General features: G+C 39.3%; 1 protein-coding gene across 1 annotated transcript in view; it reads right to left on the reverse strand.

Annotated features, from left to right (window-relative positions):
- LOC127566863 (collagen alpha-1(II) chain-like) overlaps nt 1-20,126 on the reverse strand; it is an 82,435-nt gene extending 62,309 nt beyond the window's left edge. The window contains 14 exon segments of the mRNA XM_052009361.1: nt 541-594; nt 841-894; nt 1,845-1,898; nt 1,997-2,050; nt 2,540-2,593; nt 2,753-2,797; nt 9,293-9,370; nt 11,391-11,492; nt 11,739-11,792; nt 11,896-11,928; nt 12,324-12,356; nt 15,156-15,172; nt 16,566-16,778; nt 19,872-20,126. Coding sequence (XP_051865321.1) covers nt 541-594; nt 841-894; nt 1,845-1,898; nt 1,997-2,050; nt 2,540-2,593; nt 2,753-2,797; nt 9,293-9,370; nt 11,391-11,492; nt 11,739-11,792; nt 11,896-11,928; nt 12,324-12,356; nt 15,156-15,172; nt 16,566-16,778; nt 19,872-19,962 — 936 coding nt within the window. The 5' untranslated portion in view covers nt 19,963-20,126.
- Between the last annotated feature and the right edge of the window lie 5,637 nt (nt 20,127-25,763).

Here is a 25,763-nt window from a genome sequence, read left to right on the forward strand (position 1 = left end):
CAGATGTCTACCTCTGTTGAGGAGAGAAATGTTGTGATACTGTGTGCTTCCCTTGCTGTGAGCAGTGGAAAATGATGTGCCCACTGTTAAAGGGACTGGGGGCCTATACAGGTCATCAGAACAGACTGACATAATTCAATACTGACATATCCCACTAAGGGACATTCAGTCACAAGCCTATCCCAGAATAAAACATTGCATCATGGGCTTATTCCAGACTGGGACATTTCAGCATGGTCTTATCCCAGAATTTTTCTTTAACACTTATTGCTCTGTATACAGGCCTGAGCCAGAATCAGAAATATTGACATATAGTCAGACCTATCCCATATTTTACCTGCCCTATCCCAAAATGGTACATTTCTGTACAAGCTTTTCCCAGATTGGAATCAGCTCTATCTCAAATGGGCTCGTTCTGTACAGGCCTATCCAAAATGGAACATCTCTGCTCAGAGAAGAATTCTGGAAGATAGGAGTTTCAGAAAACAAAATCTGACAGCACAATTGCACTTTAATGAAATACTGATGCGTTTTCTGTACCTTTGCACCTACAGCACCGGTTTCACCCTTTGCACCATCGAGACCTGGGTAACCCTGTAGGGTAAAAAGAAAACAACATATAATGGCCAAAATTATCTTTATTTAATTAAAGGTAGAAATGTATCTGGCTTTAAAGCATAAGTTTTTACTTAATTTGTTATTGGTTTTGTAAAAAAGAGATTAGCATATCATATTAGGTCGGCACAACATGGTGGGCCGAAGGGCCTGTATTGTGCTGTATTGTTCTATATCCTTAACATTTTAGGATCTCCAAACTGGAATGATTATTGAGGTACTGACCCTGTGACCTTTGACACCTGGAAGACCTGGGGTTCCTGGGAAACCACGAGCACCCTAGCAAAGTAAAGGAGAAAAGGAAACAATGAGGTAGAAGTTCAGCAACAGTAAAGTCAATCATTTTGAAAATCATTTTGTTTTAGACACTTAATGTTCCTACTGTAATGTTTTTTATAATAATCTTCGGAGCATAAAATAATTGATTCACTTTGGAGCAAAATATTCTCAATACTTTTTTTCATTTGTGATTAATATATAAACAGGTTTCTTGTTTATGAATTATTTTGTACTGTCGTCTTATTACATGTACTTGTTTATACAAGTAGTCTAATAATGCCCTTTGGTAACACTTAAGACCTTAACAGAATGCTTCATGCTTAGTATATTGGTTTGTAGTAACCAAAAGATTCTTGCCTGTACTGATTGTTATGTGTTGAGTGTATACAACATGCACATGCCTTCATGTAAAAAGTGCTCTGGAGATATTGAATAACTATTCATGTGAATGCTATAATACTGGTCTATTAAACTATAGTATGAGTACTGTAATATTGCTTTGTAATTATTAGCATGCCTCAGCTTGCAGTAACTAACAGGATTTTAATATGAGGTTTTGAAATATGAAATAGAGATATAACTGGAATGAAAAAACATACATTGGAGACCGTAAATGGGATAGAAATGTTTGCCTAGATTATGGAAGAAGGAGAAAAATAGCTCAATCTGTGGGGTCTGTGCCAACAATGGAATTGGCATAATTTGAAGAGTTCCAGGTAGATAACTATGTTACTTGGGTTTTTCTAACTTCCAGAAATGGATCATCCTGTCTTCCTAGAACTTCTCCTTCCTGTGCATCATTTTATGATGTTCATCTGGATACTACTTCTTTTTCTTTTGATAACAAAACAGTTTGATAACAAAATGCAGATCACACGGGCAAACAAACCCGTGAGCTAGTGTAATGCTTATCTGTTCAGTTTGAAATTTAGATCAGAATTCCACTGTACCTGTGGTCCTGGGGGTCCACGTTCACCTGGTTTTCCAGGTTTACCAGCGTCACCCTGTGGGATAAATGGAGATCATCCTGTTAGTCCTGTGTGTAGTCATGAAGTGCTGTCTAAATCAAATGAAAAATCTGACAATTAAGTCAAATGCTTACATCATCACCAGGTTTACCAGAAGGTCCAGGAGGACCACGGGGACCCATGGGACCCTGCAACAAAGAAACACTCATTTACAAGAGAGAATCACATGTCCATTTCACCTAAGACCAAGGCGTGACAGTCCCCTGCCCCTCCTCCCAAATGGAAGCTGTCAAACTGCCATGTTAAAGATCACATGTAAACTCAGTCAACAGCCAAAGATAGATTTAACAAATGTAAATTTGCCACTCCACTCATCTACCCACTATTAACTACAGATCTCCAACAGCTATCCTCATAACACTACCCATTCTCCCATGGCCTGGATTTTAACAGGGCTCTTCCTAGTCTGTATTGCTCAGTTGCTCACTGGACAACTTTTCAGAGCTCTCAGAAGACACAATAGACTTTTTTTCTTTGAAGATAAGACATTAAACATTACAACATTTAAATCTTCAAAGTTATCCCACAGTGAAAAGGACAGTTACTTTCCCTTTTACTTAATCACATTAATTCTTAAATCTGAAATTGATTCAGTCGGTGTTATCTGGGATACTTACAGCAGCACCAGATTCACCAGGTTCTCCAGGAGATCCTTGGAAACCTTGAGGTCCCTGTCAACAGAATAAATCCATTAGTGACAAATCTCAGAAGAACTAAAATGTGAGATCCTCCTATATTTTAAATCTAATTCCCTTGTAGTGCCATGTTATGTTCATTAAGTTAGTAACTATACACTAACTCCAAAATAGGGTCAGAATGTCAATACTTACGGGAGCACCTGTGGGTCCTGGAGGTCCTCGGGGTCCCATGGGGCCCTGCAAATGAAATGCAGAATGAGTTAGTAAAGGCAGAAGTCTGTAATTTTGAATACTTATTACAATATATATTATGTGCTATTTTAGTATATGTAGTTGTGGAGATGTGTAGGGAAGAGGAGGATGTGTGTAGAGAGGAGGTGGGTATGCAATTATGGAAGGATTAGTTTGGGGATGGGTATATAAAGAGAGCTATGCGATTAGAAGTAGTTATGGATGAATATGTGTAAAGGGAGATTTGTCTACATTATGATGGCCATGTATGGAGTGTGGGTTGGATGTAGTTATGAATGGGTGTTTATGAAGGAGTGTATTGGCCTGGGTAATTATAAATCAGTAGTTCCAACCAAGTACCAGGGCACAGCAAGGATACATTTCTAAAACAGGAAGTTGAAAGTTTGTATGTGATATGGGTAGACCTAATCAGTCACTGAGGACCCAGTGAAAGACTTAAGTGAACCATATAATGTTTAATGATTATTGTCTCTAGAGAACGCATGAAATGCAAAATAATGTGAATGTGGGATGCAAAATGCTTGCACTAGAAGAATAATATGAAACACATAATAGAAATGGAAAGAATAGAGATCCGTTTTGGATTCAATTATGATATAAAAATATTGGAGGAATAATTACAAGTGAAGGATACCAGCTACACTACTCTGGAAAGAACAGAAGAGATGGTGAAACTCATCCTTGGTTGGATTCACTTAATGCATGATGTACTAACAAATGCTCATTGATTACTGCTTCTGAAATTTGCTTCATACAACCAAGGATGACTTCTCACCTGCTAAAGAATTTCCATGCCCTGTGGTGTGTATTTGGGTGTCAGGGTCATATGGTGTGAAAACCATTTAACCAAATATCTCAGAGATGATTGGTGTTTTTCTGACAGGATAATTTTAGTGAAATTGTAAGTTCAATTATTAAACCTGAACATCATTCAATTTCAAACATCAATGACATATTATAAAGATGATGCTATTAGAATAGAAAATGGTAAAAAGCCATAATGGCATCACTGACATGAATGCTAAAGTAGGGCGAGAAAGATCGGAGAATGTGATACAGACAGGCAATGCAGAGGGAGGTTACATACATGGAAAGAACAAAGTACAGAAAATTACTGAAAGCATTCCTGAGGCAGACTACAATTCCGAGCACAACAGCTCCAGTCACAACAGAAACAAAATAAAGCTCAGGAATGTCAGCAAAAACACAGCTTTGTTAAGGATTAACACCAATGTCTTAAAAAGGATCAGCACACAAAGAGGAGTGTTGTGGAACTGAATCACAGATTAAAGAATTTAAAAAGGATACAGAAAGAAAAGTGCTGGAGCAACTTTGGAACAGTGCTCAAATCAAAAAGGTCATAAGGGCAAGGAATGGAATGAGGTTAGGGATGTATTAAAAGTATATAAGGTGAAACTAACAAGACACTCAAGGAAAGACAGGTAAAGATGCCTGCATACTAACAGAAATGTTTCACAATGCATGGAAAGTGATGTGCAGAAAATTATCCAATTCTCTAAAAGGATTATATTGACAAATTCAGTTTCATGGCTTTGGCAAGTCCCTGCCAATAAAATCATGAGGCCAGAGAATATGGTTAAGAAACTTCAATCACATGAACCATGTTGTGACAGTATTGCTAAAGTAGAAAGGATGAAAAAGAAACTAGACAAGATTGGCAGTAGAAGTAGAAAAGGCTTAATATTGATTGAAGAATAAATGAACGGAGAGGAATACCTATTTTCTTAACTTTGCAGACTAATTCACAAAACCGAACCTCTTGATGGGACATTTATTGAATCATACATCTCATTTTGTGATTGCCTTTGAACATTGCTGTCCCATGATCACAGCAGGACACAGCTATAACTGTATCCCATGACCAAAGTGAGACATTGCTGATCCCCATCCAATGATCCCAGTGGGACATTGTTCATCCTTAATCCATGAACCCCAAGGGACACTGCTGCAACCCTCTCCCATGAAACATTGCTATTCCCTATCCTGTGGCACTAATGACATATTGGTGAGCCTACCCTGTGACCCTAAGGGACAATCACTGCTTATCAATATCCCATGATCTCACTAGACACAGATGATGCCCATCCCATGACCCCAGTGGGACATTGCTGAACCTAATCCCATTATCCTCAATGGGACACAGATGATCCCTTTTCCATGATCCTAGGGCAACACCAGTGATCTCTATCCCATGATCCCTGTGGGAAATTGCTGATCCCTATTCCAATGTCCCAGTGGGACATTGTTGGTTCTAATCCCACCATCACAGTGGGATATTGCTGCTCACTATCTCATGATACCAGTGGGACACTGCTGAACCCAACTCCATGATCTCTATCCTATGATCCCAGGGGGACTCTGATAATTCCTATCCCATGATCCCAGTTGGAGACATGATCATTGTCCCATGATGTTCCAGGGACACTTTTGATCTCTATCTCATGTTCCCATGGGACTCTGATAACCGTTGTCTAACGTTCCATTGGACTTAGCAAAACCCTATCCCACAATCCTGGAGGAACATGGTAGATTCCCATCCCATGATCCCATTGGGACATTGCTGAACCCAATCCCATGATCCTCAATGGAACACAGATGATCCCTTGGGTGGGTCAATGCTAATCTCAATCTCATGATTGCAGTGAGGTACAGCTGATCCAATGCCATGTTTCTAGAGGGATGTTGCTAATCCTTGTCCCATGATCCCAGAGAGACACAGCTGACCATTATGTAATGATCCCAGTGAAACATTGGTGATTCCTATCTCTTAGAGGACATAGTGGCACAGCGGATGCCTCCCAGTTCCAAAGACCTGGGTTCAATCCCGACCTCCGGTGCTGTGTGTGGAGTTTGTACGTTTTCCCTGTGACTGTGTGGGTTTCCCCCGGGTGCTCCGGTTTCCTCCCACATCCCAAAGACGTGCGGGTTGGTTGGTTAATTGGTCACTGTAAATTGCCCCTGGTGTAAGTGGGTGGTAGGAAAATCAGGGCATGTGAGAAAGAATAAGTTACAGGTAAATAACTGGGGAAATGGGATTGATGGAATTCCCGAGAGCCAGCATAAATTCAATGGGTTGAATGGCCTCCTTCTATGCCATGAGGATATATTAATCCCAATGAAACACAGCTGATCTCCATCCCTTGATCCCAGTGGGATATTGTTGATCCCAATCTCATGATTCCAGTGGGATATTACAGGACCCTACCCTAAGGTGCCAGGAATAAATTACTAAACATGATCCTAGTGCAACTTAGCTGATCTCTTTAGTGGGAAACTCCCTATCCTAAGATCTTAGTAGGACATTGTTCATCCCTATCCCATGATCCCACTAGTACATTTTTGATCCCTAGCCCATGATCACCGTGGGACATAGCTGATTTCCATCACATGATCCTAGTAGGGCACTGCTGAATCGTTCCCATGATAATAATGTGACAGTGATGAAACATAGCCACAATCCCAGTGGAATATTGCTCAGGCCTATTCCATGATCCCAATGGAATATTGTTGATCTCTATCCTATGATCCCAGTGGAACACTGCTGATTCCTATCCCTTCAGCTCAATAGCACGTTTCAGATCTCTGTCCCATAATCCCAATGGAACAATGCTCATCCTTAGTCTATGACACCAGTTGGACACCATTCCAACCCAATCCCATGATCCTAGCAACACATTGGTGAACCCTATCCCATGATCTCAGAGGGATATCACTGATCTCTATTCCAAGGTCACAGTAGCTCATTACTGGTCCCTTTCCCTTATTCCCAGTGGGGCATTGCTGATCCACATCCCATGATTCCAAGGGACATCAGCGAACAGGGATAAGTAATCTCAGTAATACATTGCTTATTCTATTCCATGATCCCATCAAGACATTATTGAATCCTATCCCAGGATCCCAATGGGTCATTGTTGATTCCTATCCCACAATTCTGGTGGCACATTATTATTTCCTATCCTATGAACCCAGTGGGACATTGTTGATCACTATCCCATGATCCCAATAGGACACCTTTGATTTGTATCCCAGTTTGATATTGCTAATCCCCGGTCCAGGGTTGCAGTGGGACAACCTTGATCCTTATCCCATAATCCCGATGGAGAAGCACTGACCCCTATGATATTATTCCAGAGGGGCATTGCTGAATCCTAGCCCATGATCCCAATGGGTCATTGGTGATCCCTATCTCATGGTTACAGTGAGACACCATTGATTTCTATCTCATCATCCCAGTGGAAAACCTCTGATCCCTATCTCATGACTCCAGTGAGACACTGATCTCTATTCCATGATTCCAGTGGGATATTGCTAATTCCTATTCCATGACCACAGTGGGTCTTTATTGATCTCTATCCCATAATCCCATTGGCACATTGCTCATCCTTTCCCCCTGATCCCTGTGCAAAGTTCTTGTAATCCCATCCTCTGATTATCATGGGGCATTGCTGTAACCCTAACTTGGATTCCCATCCCTCTGTGGAACAAGCTAGATTGCTAAAATTACCCTATTCTATAAGTATTTTACAAGTTGGAATAACAATAGTTGTACAGCCAAAAAAATACAACCAATGAGAAAACATAGGGTCAGAATAACATTATTTAGATATGCTGGAAATTATAAAAGTTAGTTCAAATTGGATTAATGCAATGTAAAAAAGTCAATGGAGAACCTGGATTTGATTGTGTTAAGTATATTCTGAATTGTTTTTAATAGGCAGACTGGAGGACTTTGTTGGATTCAACTTCAATGGAAAACTGAAATGCTTATGAATCTTATACCGTACCGAAGGCAGGTACAAAATGGAAATTAAATACAACAGGTCCTTCAGAATATAAATTAGACCAGTTTAAATATGGATTGAAAATAAAAGCTGAAAAATAAGACTTACAATGGTAAATAAAGGTGGCCCCCAAAAACTGACCATTTATTGAATGGTATGAAAATACATCCCCCCACTCCCGCTAGCGAAAACTAATAAAGCATTTATCATAAGTTCTTTGGTTCTGCTGTTGTCTGATTCATTACAGAAGTGCGGGTCGACTTTGAAACAAGTAGACAAAATATATTGCTATATAACAGTCTCATAACATAAGACGGGTGAAGTAATGGCAACATTCAGCAAAAGGTACAAATTCCAAAAGAGGCATTTAATAACTTTGAATTTTGGTTAAACTTTAAAATGAGTAAGTGGCCTATTATTTCTATGTCATATGCAATTGGGAAGTATTTCTCCCTCTGGTTTCCACCCAAATTTACCTACATATTGCTGAATGCAAAACCTTATCAGCACAATAAGGAAGTATTTTTTTAAAACTGTGAGTAAACTGATTTTGAATAGGTGAAAATGACCTTAAAGCCAATACAGAACCATTTACCAGTACACATTGGTGTACATTAGTTAGCATCTTAGTAAGTTTAAAAAAAACTTTCAAAATGTACCTAAAATACAGATGAATTTTAAGACCCTCTTTGAAGGCCTGCAAAGTGTCACAATTAGCTGAAACTTGCATTGGTAATTAATATAGTTTGGGACAAAGCCAGTTTTGTAGCGGTGTTGGCATTTAGCACAATGTTTTTTAATCTAGCTGAAAATATTACTGAAACTCAACTTGCTCAAAATGTGTATCTCTCATATCTCATATATCCTTATGACACAGGTCATTTAGCCCACTGAGTCTATGCTGTCAGAGCAATCCCGCCAAAACTATCTCCCCACTTATTTTGAATTTGTACTTTAATTTTTTAAATCTTTTGCACTGGTTTGTATGATTCTAGGTGAGTTGTGCTGAAAGCAGTCAGTGTAATTGAGCAGAAACTCCTGAATTTTAGATTGGATATGAAAAGTAAGCTTCTGTGATGTACGATGACAAAATGTGTTTGAGCTTTGAATACAGACAGAGATCGAAAACCAGCCGGACACAAAGGACCTGTGACAGGGTCCTTCAATTAGCACCGGAAGTTAGAAGCCTCAGTATAATGAGTTACCACAAGGTAAACTGTTTGCTGCTGCCTGGAAAAGTAAAAGGCAACAAAATATGATTAGGTAATGAAATAGACAGGGGTAACAAAAGAAGTGGATGCAAAGTATGTGCACAAACCTGCAGAATGAGAAGCCAAAGAAAATAATGGATGGGTGTGCATGGGAACAGACAATTATGGATATATATGGATGGGGATATGAATATAAATGGAAATGGGAGTTTATGTACAGACAGGGAGATATAGGGAGATATGATGTATAGGAATTGAGAGATTCACACAGAATAGGTGCTAGTTTAACATTGCATGTATCACCTCATTATATAACTAGATTTAGATATCTAGCCTTAAATGTGTGGCAATATTAATTGTTTGATTAAAACCTATTTCATTACAATCAATAGAGACCAGAAGTATCAAGTGAATACAATTTTGACAATCCTGGAATATTGCTAGAAAATAAATGTCTTTCTTACCATTGGTCCTTGCATGACACCCATCTGAGCGCCTCCTGCTTTCTCATCAAACCCTCGTGCCATCTGAGAAGCAAAGTTCTGTTGAAGTAAAACAAAAACTTGAATTAGCTAGGTGGCTGTGTTTCCTCACCTTAATATGGTTATCTTATGCAGAAACACCAGAATGAATGAAACCTCAGGTCTACATGCATAATATCACAGGAATGTCACAAAGTCTCAACTCATTGTTTGGGAGAATTTATCAGGGAAATAGCTAACCTAATGAATCTGCATTTTATTCTTTAGCCACAGGGGATCTGGCTTCAAATCTGGACAGTTGAGACAAAAGTCTCCACTCTGTGTTGGGCCTGATGTGATATATACTTGTGTAGTTGAGAGCCCAGGGTGCAAAACAATCCCTGGATAGGTGGAAATTGGCATTCTCGTCACACAAAGCGGGGAGTAGGAAACTGAGGATGAGGCACTTTGTAGGGCAGAATAGAAGAAGTGGTTCATTTTATTTAGAAAAAGAGTTAATTATGTAACAGCCAGTAACATAATGAGATAACCATATCTTCTGTTATTGCACTCCTGCCCCAGCAACTCATCAATTTACAGTTTATTTTATGAGCTACATACTCCTTCAACACTCTGCTGTCACTTTCTAAGTTTGTGTCATACATCAGAAAGAATTTGAAGCACTGTCCCTCATAACAATCTTGCCATTAAATTCAATTTATTTTCTTTGTGATTTCCTGTGTTCTTAAAATTTACCTTTCAAGCAAGCTTACCTAATGTCAAGCAAACTTTCTTTCTTTAAGCTGTACCATCAAAGCCATTGGTCTCATTTTTATTAGTGGAATCTTACTGTGTGCAAAAGTAGCTGATGTTTCTACCTACGTTCTACACTACAAAGCACTGTGCTTAAGGTAATTCATTGTATGTTAAATATTTTGAGACATTTCTAAGAAGCCTGAGATAAATGGGCTCTTTTGTTAACATTTAACACATTTAAACTGACTGCTTCAATTGTCAAAATAACTCATTTTTTAAGGTAATTAATGGAAGAATAAAATCTGTTCACATAACTCTCATTTCTGTCTCTGCTGTTTCTTTATAAAGCTGTTACAGGCTCAGCTAATTGATATTTCCATAATTTCATTACTATCAATCTCACATGTGGAAGGTCCTTGTGGTATGAACTGTGTAGATTTCTAAAGCTGAGCAGTCAGAGCTAATACTCTCTGAAACCTCCCAGTCATCTGAATGTAATTTATGAGAAATAGTTTAAGCTTGTTAAAAAAAAATGCATGCAACCAAAAAAAAGTTGGGTATATGATTAATAAAAGACAAAATTTATGAGGAAGTATTCCTAATGTCTCCATTATGACAACCTCAGTTTGAAATAAAATGACCTTTCATGACTGAAAGAGATTAGAAGATCAAGGCTGTATAAAAGAAGATGCGTTCATGTGACAGATTCAGAGAGATGGATTAGAATTTTACATTGGCTTGTTATGTTTTTATGGGTAAATGCATTTGATCAATTGAAAATGAGCATCTCCAATTCTATTCCCTGGCTATGCTGAGTTGGTTGATCTTAGCTTGTAAGTATGCTCTTAATGGCCTCAGTGTCCTTGGGTTACGTGAGGGAAACATTCTGTCAGGTGATTCTAGTTGGGAAAGTGTATATGTGTGGAATGGCTTGGATTTGATTCCTCCAACAGACAAATAAATTCCTGAAAGGGGGTTGTGATGTGCAGGCACAAAGTACAGAAGTTCCACCATTTAAGGGTGGGACAGATTTGACAGAAAACTTGGCCTTCACCTCTCTTTTTTCTTACATGTTCATGGAGTGCTGAGACAGCTTCGCTCTTACAGAAGATTGTATGTAGCACTGGATGACAGAGAATCACAAAGCCCCAAATTGGACCCAATGGGCAAGTGTCCATTTTATCTTAAATTGTTTTCTAATCTAAATACAAATGTTAAATATTAAAGGGGGAGAGTGAATGGAATGCATAAACCTAACTGTGATACAATTCAGACCTGAGCAGCAGAGGGACTGGGTTGCACATTGAAGAACAGGTTAACCTCCTGATGGTTGAGTTGTACTTACTCCGCCAAAGTCAGACATGCCAGATGTTCCAGGTGGCCCGGGTGGTCCAGGATTGCCGGGAGTCCCAGGTACTCCATCTCTACCACGGGGACCAGGTACACCCTAAAATCAAGTAAAAATACCTCCACATTAGAAAAGAAAATTAAAATCATGCACTAGACTGCAGAAAATACATCTGAATGTGCTATCGATTGAAGAAATACTTTAACGTCCACTTCTTAATGGTGATAATTTTAGAGACTTCCTTTTGCTGATTTCTGCTGCACTCCAGATAGCATGAGATACTTAATTTATTAAAGTTATTATATTACATGGAACTAGTTAACAAGAAATACAAAGTTCACTCACTGCTTCACCCTTCATTCCACGTAATCCCCTTATTCCCTGTTCTCCAGCTGGTCCCTAAGGAAAAAGCAAAGAAGAATTATTAAAAGATTCAAAATGCTTCCTAAAATTCCAACAGTTGGCATAAAACTTGGAAGGAGTCTTTCAACATGACACTCACTTGTGGGCCTGGAGGTCCTCTTGGTCCTACAACCTGGGAAATACAAAGAAAAAAAATAAGTAAAGATCTGCAATCATCAATCTTGCTGGATTAATAATTCAGCAAGATTAAAAATCTTGTAAGTAAATATTTAAGAAGTGACATTTAAATTGTACAAAATATTTAAGTGCAATCATGAATTATTTATATCAATCTGACAATTATTCAGAGATATAGGGCCAAGTCTTCAAGGCCTTCATATAAATCTCTTTAGTCAGTCTCTTGACCTGATAAATGCTGCAGCAAATATTTTTTTTAAATGCCCATATACAACTATTTCTTTCAGTGAGTTAATGCAACAGCTGCTGTCGTAAAAGGGTATGATCCACAATAAAGCAGAGAAATTAACAGAATGTTCAATGATATTTAAAAGTGTGCATGTAACTTACATCTTTAATGTCCCCTGGTTCACCTTTCTGTCCCTAAAAATAATTTGGAAAAAAAAAGGTCATCGATAGTTACAATGAACATTGGTATCATAGAGCATCTTAGAGCTTATTTCCAAAACAAAAAAACTATAGGTACTAGAAATCTGTAATAAAAACAAAAAATATTGGAAATACTCAGCAGGTGAGGTAGCATTCTTGGGAGAAAAAGGAGTTAAATGTTTCAACCTGAAATGTTAATTCTTTTTTCTCTTTCCATAGATATTTCTTGACCTGCTGAATATTTCATTATCTTGTTTATAATTGAGCTCATTTCTTTCAATTCATGTGTGTTTTTAAGTGCAGCATCTACATGTTCATATATTGTGCAACTTTCCATTTTAATCCATTTCCGGGAGCACATACATTTTTGCATTAATTATGCATTAACTGGTACACCTATGTCAGAAATTTTAAGGACAGGTGACAAAAAAGGGAGGGGTTATTGAAGCTTTCTTCAGTGGGTTGTTAGAATAGGTACTGCCTCTTCCCTTTGAAAAATACATTGAGAGTAGTGTCAGTAATTGTATGCAAGGGAAAGCCCAAGACTATATTTAGTGCAGTCACTATTTGTAATTGTGATTGAATTACAACAGTGATTGAATTCAAGGCAATTCCACTCAAGGTGCTGTCTTGTGACAAAACTATGTTCAGGGCTAGTATGTGCTCAGAGTAGAACTGACATTAATGAGGACAGTGTTGGAGAGGGTATTAAAGACAGGATTAATGACTGCACCTGAGCAAGGTCAAAAGTGGTACCAGGAACAATGTTGTTGAAAAGACTTTATACTGTCTCATTCACAGTACGGGACCATGACCAATGAATGCACTCTGGAAAAGGAAAATGCACTTTAATAGGTCGAGATCAATGACTATGGTCAGGACAGGGACAGTCATTTAACTCTGGACACAATCAGTGTCTGAAGTCACTGCAAGAAAATTGTGGTTCCCCAGGGCAGAGTAAATGGTGGTACTCATGAAAAACACAGGAACATTACTAAGGGCAGTGTCAACAATCATATTCAGGTCAACATCGGTAACAACAGTCAAAATGGGGTTATAATCTGAAGCCAGGTTGAGGTCATTGACAATGATCAAGAGAGGGTTGGTGAGTGTGGTCAGAGCAGGAACGTAATGTGTACTTAGGGCAGGGTCAGTTAGTGTGGTCAGGAGAGGGTCAGTGAATGCAGTGATGTCAGGGACAGTGAGGGTACTCAGGGCAAGTACAGTGTGTGTAGAGAGGGCAGGGCAAGTGAGTGTCGAGAAGGCAGGGTCAGTGACTGTGGACAGGGCAGGACAGTGAGTGTAGAGAGGGCAGGGGCAGCGAGTGTAGAAGAGGGTAGGGTCAGTGTGTGTACAGAGGGCGGGGCAATGAGTGGTCAGGGCAAGGTCAGTGGGTGTGGTCAGGGCAGGGTCATGAATGTAGTCAGGGCAGTGGTTGCTATTATCAAGAAATGGCACAGGGCAGCACAGTGGCACAGCTAGTAGAGCTTCTGCCTCAGCTCCAGAGACCCAGGTTCAAGCCTGACCTCGGATGCTGTGTGTGTGGAGTTTGCTCATCCTCCCTGTGACTATTTGTATTTATCCTGGGTGCTCTGGTCTCCTCCTGTATCCCAAAGACTGGTAATTAGTTGGCCATTGTAAATTTCCCTAGTGTTTAGGTGAGTGGTAGAATCGGGGGGGGGGGGGGGGGGGGGCAGGGGCATGGAGGTTGATGGGAATGTGGGGAGTATAAATTACAGGGAAAATCTGTGGTGGGATTGAGGTGACTCTGTGAGTGGGTATCAACTTGATTGGCAGAAATAGCCTCCTTCTAAATCATTTAAACATGTCATGTCAGTGCCAATGACTGCAGGCAGAGAATGGTCATCTACATTATTTATGACAGGATCACTGACTTTACTCCATGCAAGGTCAATCATTTAATAAGGGTAGGATCAATAAAAGTATAAAGACTGCATTCTGAGAAAAGTTTGTGACCTTTCTTGGGCTAGGACCAATAGCTGTGGTGCATGAAGGATCGGTGATGTTACTCAGGTGAGGATCAATGAATATAGTCTGATAAAGGTTAGTGACTTTACTTGGGTGTGGATCAGTAACTGCTTACAGTTTTGAATCAGTATTTGTACCCAGGCTTGTGCAAGGGAGTTTTCTTGGCTCATTGTCAAAGACTGTACCCAGGTAAGTGTAGGTTATTCTGTTGGAATTGTATTGTGCATGAATGTTCATTAGCTCAAAAAGTTGTTTGAAGAGGAATGACATGATTTAATAAGCATCATTATATTGTACTGACTCCTCTGGCTGCTTTCTGATTCTGCTCCAGGTGAACTGAATGTAGATAATATTATAGTCTATCTTTTGCATTGCAGTTCGCCAGAGGCAAATGTCAGTCAGTCAGCTAACATTTCACTTATTCTCATTAAAATAATTTTCTTTCCAGCTTTGTATAATAAACCTGCTGCTCACCCTTCACACTAAGTAGCAATGACTATAAACCTGTCAATCAACAATTATTAAAATTCATCTGCATAGACCCAGATAATGAATTTCAGATAGGATAAAAAGTGCAAATCCATTCACTTCTATAGGTTCAGTTGCGGCATGAGTACCAGGGACTCTGTTCATTGAATCATTTGCACTAGATCATTCCATATATGCCTGGCCTGGATAAAAAAAAACTGTGCTTTGGTGTGATGGAGCATGCTATTACTTTAATTCTACTGTTAACATTCAGGCTTGGACACTTGATGTTTAAGTCAATCTAAACATGTAAAATCATTAATAGTGATATCTTACCTTCGGACCTCTTTGCCCTGTGTGTGATGGGGGAAGAAAAAAAAATGTTAAACAGCATCTTCAATCAGAGCTCTATTCATATTTACATAATGCACCATTAACAGACTAACAGGTACTGCCCTAGCTTAGGAGGAGGTATTTATAAAAACCCAGCCCTGGTTTCCCATAATGGCGAGAGGTAATGCCATGCACAAAGCATGGTGTGTACTTGCTTTTGACTGGCACTGAGCTATGACTGCAATGCCTGCCCATCCAGATAATAAATGTTTAACTCTTCAAACATCAGATCAATGTCTGTTTAGTACGCACAATTCAGTGCAATAAAACAGCAAGCATAAATCAGAATTTCTAAAAAAAACTGGTAGCAGAATGACCTGTTAAAAAGCAAATTATCAAGTAATGATTAATCCTCCAGCAGAGTTTATTTATTTTGTAGGGAAAAAATGCTTCTAAATGTCAGCATTTTTGGCAAAACAAGATTGCTTTGTCGGCATTAAGGCTTGGCTAGATGATAAGCATAATTGAATATCTATCTTTAAACATCTGCAGCAAATAATTCTTTTAAAAAAGGTATAATCTGATTTAAAAAGATCTCATACTTCTCTTTTGCTTCTTTTATTCACTGGTGCAAGCAGTAAGGAATGTTCAAAGAATTGTACCTGAGTTCATCTCATTTTGTACAGTGACCAACAGTATGCAGCTCATTTGGGGAAAACTGGAAGAACAGCTGCAGATTTGACAATTACAAATTGAAATTTGTGATTTGCACACATATGTGCAGAAGGAAAGTCCCCAATTTTGAGTTTGTAGCCAATGTAGAAGTTACCAAGTAATTCATAGCTAACACTTGAGTTATTTCAAAAGAACAAATGAATCACAGGAATTTTTGATGTTAATCTCAGGATTGCCCCCATTTGCATAATCACATGAAATAAGAAGTGAGGACTGCATATTTCTTCTGCTGAGCTCAGGTACTTTATAATCGGTGTTTTAGGTAACCACACTTGAGATGTAGCTGAAATTTGATGAAGTTGGCTTTCGGAAATGAAAGCAACAGTGTGACACTCAGTTGGACCTGGCTTCCTTCGAAACTTGGCTTTTATTTCAGGACTGGGCACAAGGCAAATATGGGGCATTGATAAGAAAAGAGTTAATTGCAAAAATATCATTTTCTAAATATCCATTGATCAGGGATATCTTGCAAAACTCAGACTATTCTTGAACTTACTGCAGCAATGAATAAAAATACAACAAAATAGAAAGTATAAGACAAATACAGATTTCACCTTTTTGCTTAAAAACACAGCAGCCACTAATGGACAAATCTTTCCAGGGGACCCTGGCGGTTGTGTCCATAAATGGGGAATTTACAGTAATTTATTTATATAAGGAAAAAAATAAATAAATTACGATCGACAGGAGGAGCTCGGTTGTTCAGACAGACAGGGCAGCATTCTCCAAAAGGAATCTCAGGATTAGGACAATCCTTAAAATCTTCGCAGATTATCTCGTCGCAGAGGATAATCCCATTGTCACAGACACAGATACTACAAGGCTCGGGTTTCCACACATCTTTGTCACTATATGTCTGCCCGTCTTGAATACACTTCACTTGCAGGTCTTCTGTAAGTGAATGACGGACGGAGGAGAGAAAGAGAGGGCAAGATATCTGTTAGTCACAAATAGGCGACATGGTAAAACATTTACCAGTTTCTGTACTATTGGATTTAAATTTTGAAGCTATTGGATTTAAACATTTTATTTGTAAAACAAATTCTCGTCTAACGCTTTCAAAGCTAATTATTTTACAATATAACAATATTTAGCGGACTATGGAAAGTCAGCATGATAGAAAAAGGTTAGAAAATACATAATAAAATGTAGTATAGAAATGTAAGTATTTGATAATAAATTATCTTAATTAGAAATTTTAAAAACTGCATTAATTTACTAAATTTACACACAGTTTAAATTCTTGCAATATGATGAAAGTAGCTTCAAGAAACTGCGCACAATTTCCACCAGATGGCTCCATTGCATTACTCTCCCCCATCCCCACAACACTGACAATCAAATCGCGGTATAACAACAGGTTTTACAATTACGTTATTGAAACCACTACATTTCATTCGATGTTCTAGTTACAAAGCTCGACTGCTAATTGACATACAATCGAGCAGTGTGCTGCTTATTTATTGTGAATGAAGCTAAGAACGTGATTTTAGGCATATAAGAACATTAAACGTGGATATATGAATATGCAAAACGGTTTAAAATTAGCAACAATACCCTACAAACCGTAAGGCATCAATATTCGAAACATGTTAATGTAAGGCAGTAATTTGCAGTCGCAGGTATGAGGCTTGCCTCTAGTGTGTACTCAATTAATCGTTCTGAATCCGGTTCACTCCCATGTGTGAGCCCGCTAGACCCTCAGACCGAATGAATAGATTTCATTCTCAATTGACACAGAGTCGCCGAATCACAGTTTACTGTCGGGACCAGGTTAAATAAATAATAAGGGGATTGCAATCAATCCAACACACACACAACTCTCAGTCTCTCCTAGGCAAACAGCAGAGACACAAAAGCATCATTCATAACCTGCTCACATCCAGATTTTGTTTGCATTCCAATGCGTATCTCAAATGCAGTCCAACTACCAGAAACAAATAACCCGAAATTAACCACCCTCAGGAAACTTTATAGTACTTTACGTTCAACTTGTTTCCAAATATTTGCACATAATATTGATAATATATATATGAAAAATAATTAGCAACTTAAATATATTATCCGTTTCTAGAAACCCAGCGAGAGATTTTCTTGCACGAATTTCAAGGTCACTTTCACAACATCTGGGTTTAGGGGCTCTGAAGTATGCCAAGGTGTGGTTAGTGGTCAACCTTAGACGGCAGGACTTTCTATATCACTGTTTACTAGCTCCACTTTTCTGAAGTGTTGCTTGTATTTCTGGACTGAAGGTTGGGGGGGGGGGGGGGTCTGATAACGATCTGGTGCTTTCTCGCCACGCTATAATATAAACAGTTTTTAAAAGAGAAGCTAACCTTTTATGTCTTTCCAAATCCATCTGAACTGCAATTCTAATTTTATTTTGGATCAAATTTACAAAGATTTGTTTTCTTTCCCTGCTTTCAAATTAGCTTCACCTCTCCATACAAACTAAAGTCTCTAATCTTACAACCAAGGATCAGACACATTGCATCCGGCTAATCCTGGCCAGGTGTTTAAAACTTTTAGAGGTATGGTGAGGGATTGGTGTCTGGAGCCCCCTGAATGTTGATTGGTTGTAAAACGATAGTGACTGGCTTCGCCCGAACAGACAGGGGTAGAAAGAACTTAGACCGTATCAAGTAACATAGAAACCTGTCCTTTCTTGTTAGTTTTTATTACAAAAGATACTGGAGTTTTTACTATTGCTATTGAGTTTAGACGAATGCATTTTAAGCTTCAAAATAAATGTGGGAGTCGTTTAAATGCTGCGATAGATGCAGAATCAGGATAACCGAGGTTAACAAGTGGAATAAAATATAAATTTATAATTTTAGCTACAATTCGTGAATCGAGTTGAATTAAACAACTCCAATAGGAAATGTGGATATTATCTTCCGATTATGCTAAAGTTAGTCCAAGTGATCTAGGTCCCTCTTTCTCCAGAGGCTTGTGTTACCGTGAATAGCAGTCTGTCAAGAGTCTTGGGCAAGATTGTTTGATCCCGAGGCTGGGCCTCTCTGGAGGAGGGGCTTCCCTCAGCCCTGTCCAGCCTAGCCAACTATCAATCTGCCTTACAGTTTCTATCTATCCTCACGCCATCCTACCGTAAAAGTGTTTTTTTACTTTCCCCTCGCTCGCCTCCACTGCCTGTGTTATGGGTTTGGCTGCCAAAACTTGACACAGGAGCCATTCCTTTCCCCTTCTTTCAGTCGAGTTTTTTTATTGTCTTGATCTCAGCATCAGCAGCCTCGCTGGGGAATTCAAACAATCCTCCCAAGATGAAACACTCGTCCAGCTCCTCGCACACTCTATATATTTTGAGAATGTTTTAACGTATTTTCTTTTCAAACTTCCAATTTATTTTATCCATCTAATACATTCACGAGACAGGCTGCTGAATTTGTATTTCAACCTACTGCTTGCTCTTGGGTCCCAAACTAGAGTATCAGAAGTTGGAAGCTGAAGATATTTTTAAAATGCATATTTGAATGCCGATGCATGGATGTGTGTGTGTGGGGGGGGGGGGGGGGAAGGTGGTGGAGGTGGGAGTCCTGATTTTCAATTCTACCGGATTAGAGTCTCCCAGGCTGGTATTACTGATTCAAACTATCCCACTCCGGATCGATTCACACTTTGACACTGCTCCCGAATCCACTCTCATCCCAGCCTCATTCAAAGACCCAACCACTTCAGGGTATAAAAAACATCCAACCGTTTCTTTTAACTTCACAAAGTGTCAAGATTTCACATCGGTACCACATCTCAAGGAAATGAATAATTTTCACAGATGACTCCCCCCCCCGTTACTTTCAAAGCTCCGCAAACGTTTAAAATTAAAAAGCTAAACGATTTCAAAACAGTTATCTTCTCACCGAATTTCCAATTGAAAAGTTTTTACAAAACTAAGCACGCTTTTACTTTACACGAATTCGCTGATGCATGCAAAACTATCATTTTTTAGAAGAATAAAAATATACTTGCCATTTGCTTCTTGACATTTGACAACAGCTAATAGAATGGCTTGCGTTGCTGCAAGCAGCACTAATGTTCGGGAGTCCACAAACCTGAACATATCTAAATATTAGACATGCAGAATCGTTATGTGGATGGAGAGGAGAGGAGTCCCACGATTACCGAGCCGTCATAAAGTCAACCTTGGAACGGGTAAAAAAGGGTATCCAGTACCGGGCCCCAGCAGAAACTCAGCGCTCTCTGCTCTGGGCCGGGTACCGCAGTTTTAAGTGCGCTCACTCTTCAATGACTGCGTATATCCCCACTGTTTGTGAATTCGATCCACCCCTTGCCCCCCAGCCGTGCTGTAACCCGAGCCTCTCCAATCCTTTGCTTGCTCTCCCCATTCACCAAGGCCCCTCCTTCCAACCCAACCAGCAGCCCCCTAAATATTTTTTACTAACTTACTAAAAAACCTTGGGTGAACTTTATCATTTTGCTTAAAAATACTTACGGTTAAGTCAATTATAACACGTCTCTTTAAACAAAATGTTCATTTTGAACTTGTCTAAAGAAAGAGTTTTGTTGAACATTTCGTGCAGTTTTATGAAGGCTTTTCGAGAGTGGATTGCAGGAGCTTGTGTCTCGGGCTTGAAAGTTTCTTGGTCTTTCTAATTCTACATATTCCGGGGTGAGATAAGGCTAGAGCATAGACACAAACTCAAGGCTTCCTTAAGAAACGGAGATGATTTAGAATCGCAAATTTAGACCGATTCTAATCAAAGATTTACTTCAGTAAGCAATCTAAAGCTTCTCGTGTGCATTCTCTTTTCCTAATTCAGTTCTCGGGGCTTCAGGGAGCTTCACCTTCAGATCAGTGTTTTTTTTGCAACATTGCGGTGCAAGCTCAGACTAGAACAGGAATCTGTTGCAGTGAAAAACGTTACTTTATGTTTGCAAGTTCCGTTCAGATGAGAAGTTACGGTACTTTAGAAGACCTGCCAGAATTTTGTTTAGCTCTAAGAATCTTTTAAAAAAACGTTTCTTTATGTTTCATTTTTTCTCTAGATGGGAGACGTGTATAGACAATATAGCGCCTTTCTGGCTAATATCGGTTACTTTCAATTCAATTTTTTTAAAAGCGTCGCATATCTGTTTAATAATCGACTCTTCACTAATCCATTGTTATGCATAGGAGAAATGTGTGTAATTATAGAGCACAATTCGTTCTTACAGTTTATTACATCGAAATAATCATTATTCACCTGTCGCAGCACCAAGTTTCACGTACAGGGGAATGAATGTGTTAAGTGTCTCCAATGATGGGGCTCTGGCACACGCGGAGACCCCGATTTTAAAATGACCCCATCGCTTTCAGTGGCTCCTGTGCGGTCTGAGGTGCTGCCGGAGCCCCGATACAATGTATAGAATGGACTAATTAATTGACCAATGTTATCGAACACGTACTTAATCTTACATCGTTGAGGCTGGGTGCACAGTAAATGTTAAATTTCCTACAGCGACTGAAATACGGCGGCGTGCATGAATTTACGCCGGAATTTTGTTGCGGAGGTTCTCAATCCATATACACCAATGTCCGTTTTTTTGTTGCTTTGTCCGCGTCACGTTGTATCTGTTGTTCTCAAGATTCTACCCCTCCCCCCCCCCATTAGCGCCTGTTCCCCAATCTCAGCCTAATAGACCGTCTCCAACCAACTTCAGCTTTTGTCTGCCCCACAGTTGACAATCTTATATTGAAACTTTTCGGTTTTAACTTTTTTTTAGATGAAAATGAACGGAGAGTGACATTTCGAAATGATTTTTTTTGCTGCCGGTCCCCTCCCCCAATAAACTTCTTCCTGTGGATTTTCTGGGGGGTTGGAAGGAGTTTGATGGCTGCTTCCAGAAAGAACAGCTACTTGGTGAAAGAACGTTACCGCAAATCTGACCAATGGGAACAAGAGGTGCGCAAAAATGTTCTAATATGATTGGTCCCGGTGTTAAAGTGGGTGGGCGAACTGTAGTCACGTGGTGCAGGCATCACAATGGAAAATCGAGCCAGTGCAATGGATAAAGAGAAAGCTTCCCATTCTGTGGAGGGTGGCATTTCTGTAAGATGCAGCAGGCTGGATAAACGGGCAAGTCCAATTTTCAGAACAGAACACTGAAGATAAAACTGAAAGTACCTGTAAAAACACAAGTATCACCGAAAACAGAAAAGGCAGATTACATTTCAGGGCATAACCTTTTGTTAGAAATGAAAGTTGAAAGATAAGTATGGAATTCGAACAGGACATCAACAGGAAAAGCAAACCTGCATGTGCTCCAACACAATCCCCACATTTTATTTCCAGACAACCCATGAAATTTGCTGTCTAAACAGGAGACACAAGAGACTGCAGATGCTGGAATCTGGAACAACAATATGCTGGAGGAACTCTGCAGGTCAGGCAACATCTGTGGAAGCAAAGGGATCATGCTACCTGACCCGCTGAGTTCCTCCAGCAGTTTGAAACTTGCTCTCTACTTCTTAGGCAGACCCTCAGGATCAAGGATGATTTGTTTCCCCTCCGGTTCTGTGGGTTCTGAGGTGGCTAAAGAGGCCCATGTGGGAACCACAGACTCATTCACAAATAGGGCAGGAGGTGGATGAAGGAGTGGGTATGCATGAACTTCAGGTTCCCAATCCAACCAAATGTTCCTCCATTTTGAATGGGCCTGAGGTTCCCAGGAGTCAGTAGGGATGGTGCATTTCTTCAAGGAGCTTTCAGCACATCCCTGAATCTTTTTCTATGTCCCCCTGGTAATCTCCTCCCATGACAGAGCTTAGAATAGAATGTCTCTTTCAGGAACAAACAATCTGCTGGAGGAACTCAGTGGATCAGGCAGCATCTGTGGAGGGAAATGGACAGTCAACGTTTTGGGTCGGGACCATTCATCTGGATGGACATCAACTGTCCATTTCCCCCCCACAGATGCTGCCTGACCCACTGAGTTCCTCCAGCAGTTTGTTTGTTGTTCCAGATTCCAGCATCTGCAGTCTACTGTGTCTGTTTCAGGAGTCCGATGTCAAGCATGAGAGCGACACGGCCAGTTCAATGTAGTGGACTGATGGTAATTAGGACATCAATCTGGGGACGTTGGCTTGGAAGAGTACACTGAGACTGGTTTGCTTATCCTTCTAGTGGATTCAGAGAGTTTTGTGGAGACAGTGTTGTTGGTAGCTTTCCAGGGCTTTGAGATGCCTGTTGTAGGTAGTCCAGGTCTCAGAAGCACGTAGGAGGGCAGGGATCACTGCTGTCCAACAGACCTGAGTTCTGTGCCAGGTCTGAGGTCTTGATCTTCAAATGTCCTTTTATTCAATCAATCAAAGATTGTGCTGACACATTAGACAAAAGTGGGTATTTCCATAAAATGATGGGTTCAATACTGTGATTTCCTGAGCTGTCCTCTGCTGACCACTGGGAAATCTGGAAATGGAATCACCTTTAATATGGCAAGCCAATTGATTCTGGCCTTGTACAGATCCCATTGAGTGATGTACCCAGATTTGGACATCTTGCCTGCAACAATAAGATTAGAAATTGCAGCTGGCAACCTGGTTGGTTTAATCTGGAACTGGGAGGGTAGATGTAGAAAAACTATTTCTGCTAGTTGGGGAGTCTAGGACTTGGGACAGAGCCTAACATTTCAGAGCCAGGCCTTTAGGAGTGTAGTTAAGACAAATTTCCACTGGCCAAGGGTTGAAGAAGCAGGAAATTCTCTTCCACAAATTGATCCAATGTAAATTATTAACTTTAAGCCTGAGATTGATAGATTTTCATTAACCAGAAGTATTAAGAGATATGGGGTAAAAAACAGGTAAATAGGGTGAGGTTCCAGATTAGCTATAATCACACTGAACGGTTAAATAAACTTGAGGGGCTACTTTTGTTCATATTACAGGATGGAATTTTAAAAGTCAATATGGGAGGAAAAGGGAAGAAATAAATAGCAGGCAAATTGAAGTAAACTGTGAAACAATTTATAAGTAAGTGTACATTAGTAATGGAAAAATTTATTAAACACCCAAAAAGGAATCTTCATGTGGAGATAGGAGACATAGGGAAATGGTTAAAATATTAAATAAGTACATCAGACTGCACAAAGGAGCAACTTGAAGGTTACACTCAATGAGAAAAAGGAATTTATCGACAGGATAGAAAAAAATAGGGTATATACAAAAAAAGATTAACATTACTGGAAGTTGGTGGTCAACTGGTCCAGATAGATTGCATGCTACGTTGGTTAAAGATACAAAGATAGGTATAGCAGAGGCATTGAGTATTGAAATTTTGTGACCACTGTATACTGGAGTGAAGTCAGAGGACTGGAGTGAAGTCAGAGGACTGGAGTGTTGCTAATAATGTAGCATTACTCAAGATAGAGAAGAGGATAAACTAGTAAAGTGCTGGCATGTCAGCCCAAAGTTGGTGATGGAGAAATTATATGAAAATCATCAAGGTCAAAGGAATTAGTCAAATAAAGCCAAGCTGGATTTGTTAAAGGCAGATATTTTCTGACTAACTTTACTGAAGCCACAGAGAATGTTACTTAAGATAGTGCAGTAAATATGTACTATATATATGGAACTTTTAGAATGCAAAGGCTAATTGTCACACAGGAGGCTAATTAAGAAACTGGAAGCTCGGAATTAAGTGATGTTATGGTATGGAATTAGCTTAGTGACAAGAAGTAAAATGGTAGGTTGATATTTTTCCGGTTGGCAAGTAATCACTAGTGGTGTTCCCCAGTAGTTAGTTATGAGTCCATTCCACTTTTCAATTTTGAAAACGAGGTTTGATAGAGTAGACAAAGTGTAGGGAGAAGCATTATAAAGTTTACAGATGACACAAAGCTTGACATAGTAGTGGATAGTGATGTGAATGGTTCTTGGCCTCTCAAATACACAGAAGCATGGCAGATGGGAGTTCAATGCAGAGAACAGTGCAGTGAGACAATTTGGGAGGATTAATATGGAAAGAGAGAATACTATAAATGGAAAAAGTTTGACAAGTGTAGATAAGCAGCACCTTAAACATATGCCAACTTTTGTGCAATAACTGCACTGAGATACTATGTTGGACTATTTCTTCCTCTTCTATCAAATCTTACTTCAGTTCATGTAATGGAGGATCTTATTCTAGTGAATGTTGCTCTCCTTAAAAGGCTTCAATAAACGAAACAGTTATTCGGTAAGATTTCACCATATAGCCATCTTTGCTGGACAAGAAATTAGTTGTAATATCATTACATATATTATAATAGTTCTACACTTTTAAATTGACACAATATTCTGCATTCTATTTTCTTGTTACTACCTCGATGTAGTTATGTATGGAATGATATGTCTGGATGGCACACAAACAAAAGGTTTTTACTCTATCTTGATACATTTGACGATATTCAACCAACCTTCAATAGGCAAATGAGCTTTTGTTGCTCAAGGTATTCATTAATGATTTGTTTTTGCCATTCAAGAACATCATCGGTGATGGAATAATTTATAAATTTCAAGGTAATGTAAATATGTATGCTGACTTGGAAAAGGAGACCAAAAATGATAGGTTAATTACTGTAGATAGATTCAGATTAAGGTAGATGTACTTTATTGTGTGTGGCAGATGTTTTTTAACATGTATAAGTGCAGCCTTGTACACTGGTGTTAGGTAGCTTCTGGTGTATTTAATATAAGAGCAGAAAATGCTGGAAACACTCAACAGGTCAGGCAGTATCTGTGAAAAAGGTCTTCGACATGAAACATTAACTCTATTTCTCTTTCCACAGATGCTGCTCTGCCTGATCTGTTGAGTGTTTTCAGCATTTTCTGTTTTTATTTTGGATTTCAGCATCTTCAGTTTTTTGATTTTCAATAACTAGTAC

This window comes from Pristis pectinata, chromosome X (genome assembly GCF_009764475.1).
Source record: "Pristis pectinata isolate sPriPec2 chromosome X, sPriPec2.1.pri, whole genome shotgun sequence".
NCBI lineage: Eukaryota > Metazoa > Chordata > Chondrichthyes > Rhinopristiformes > Pristidae > Pristis > Pristis pectinata.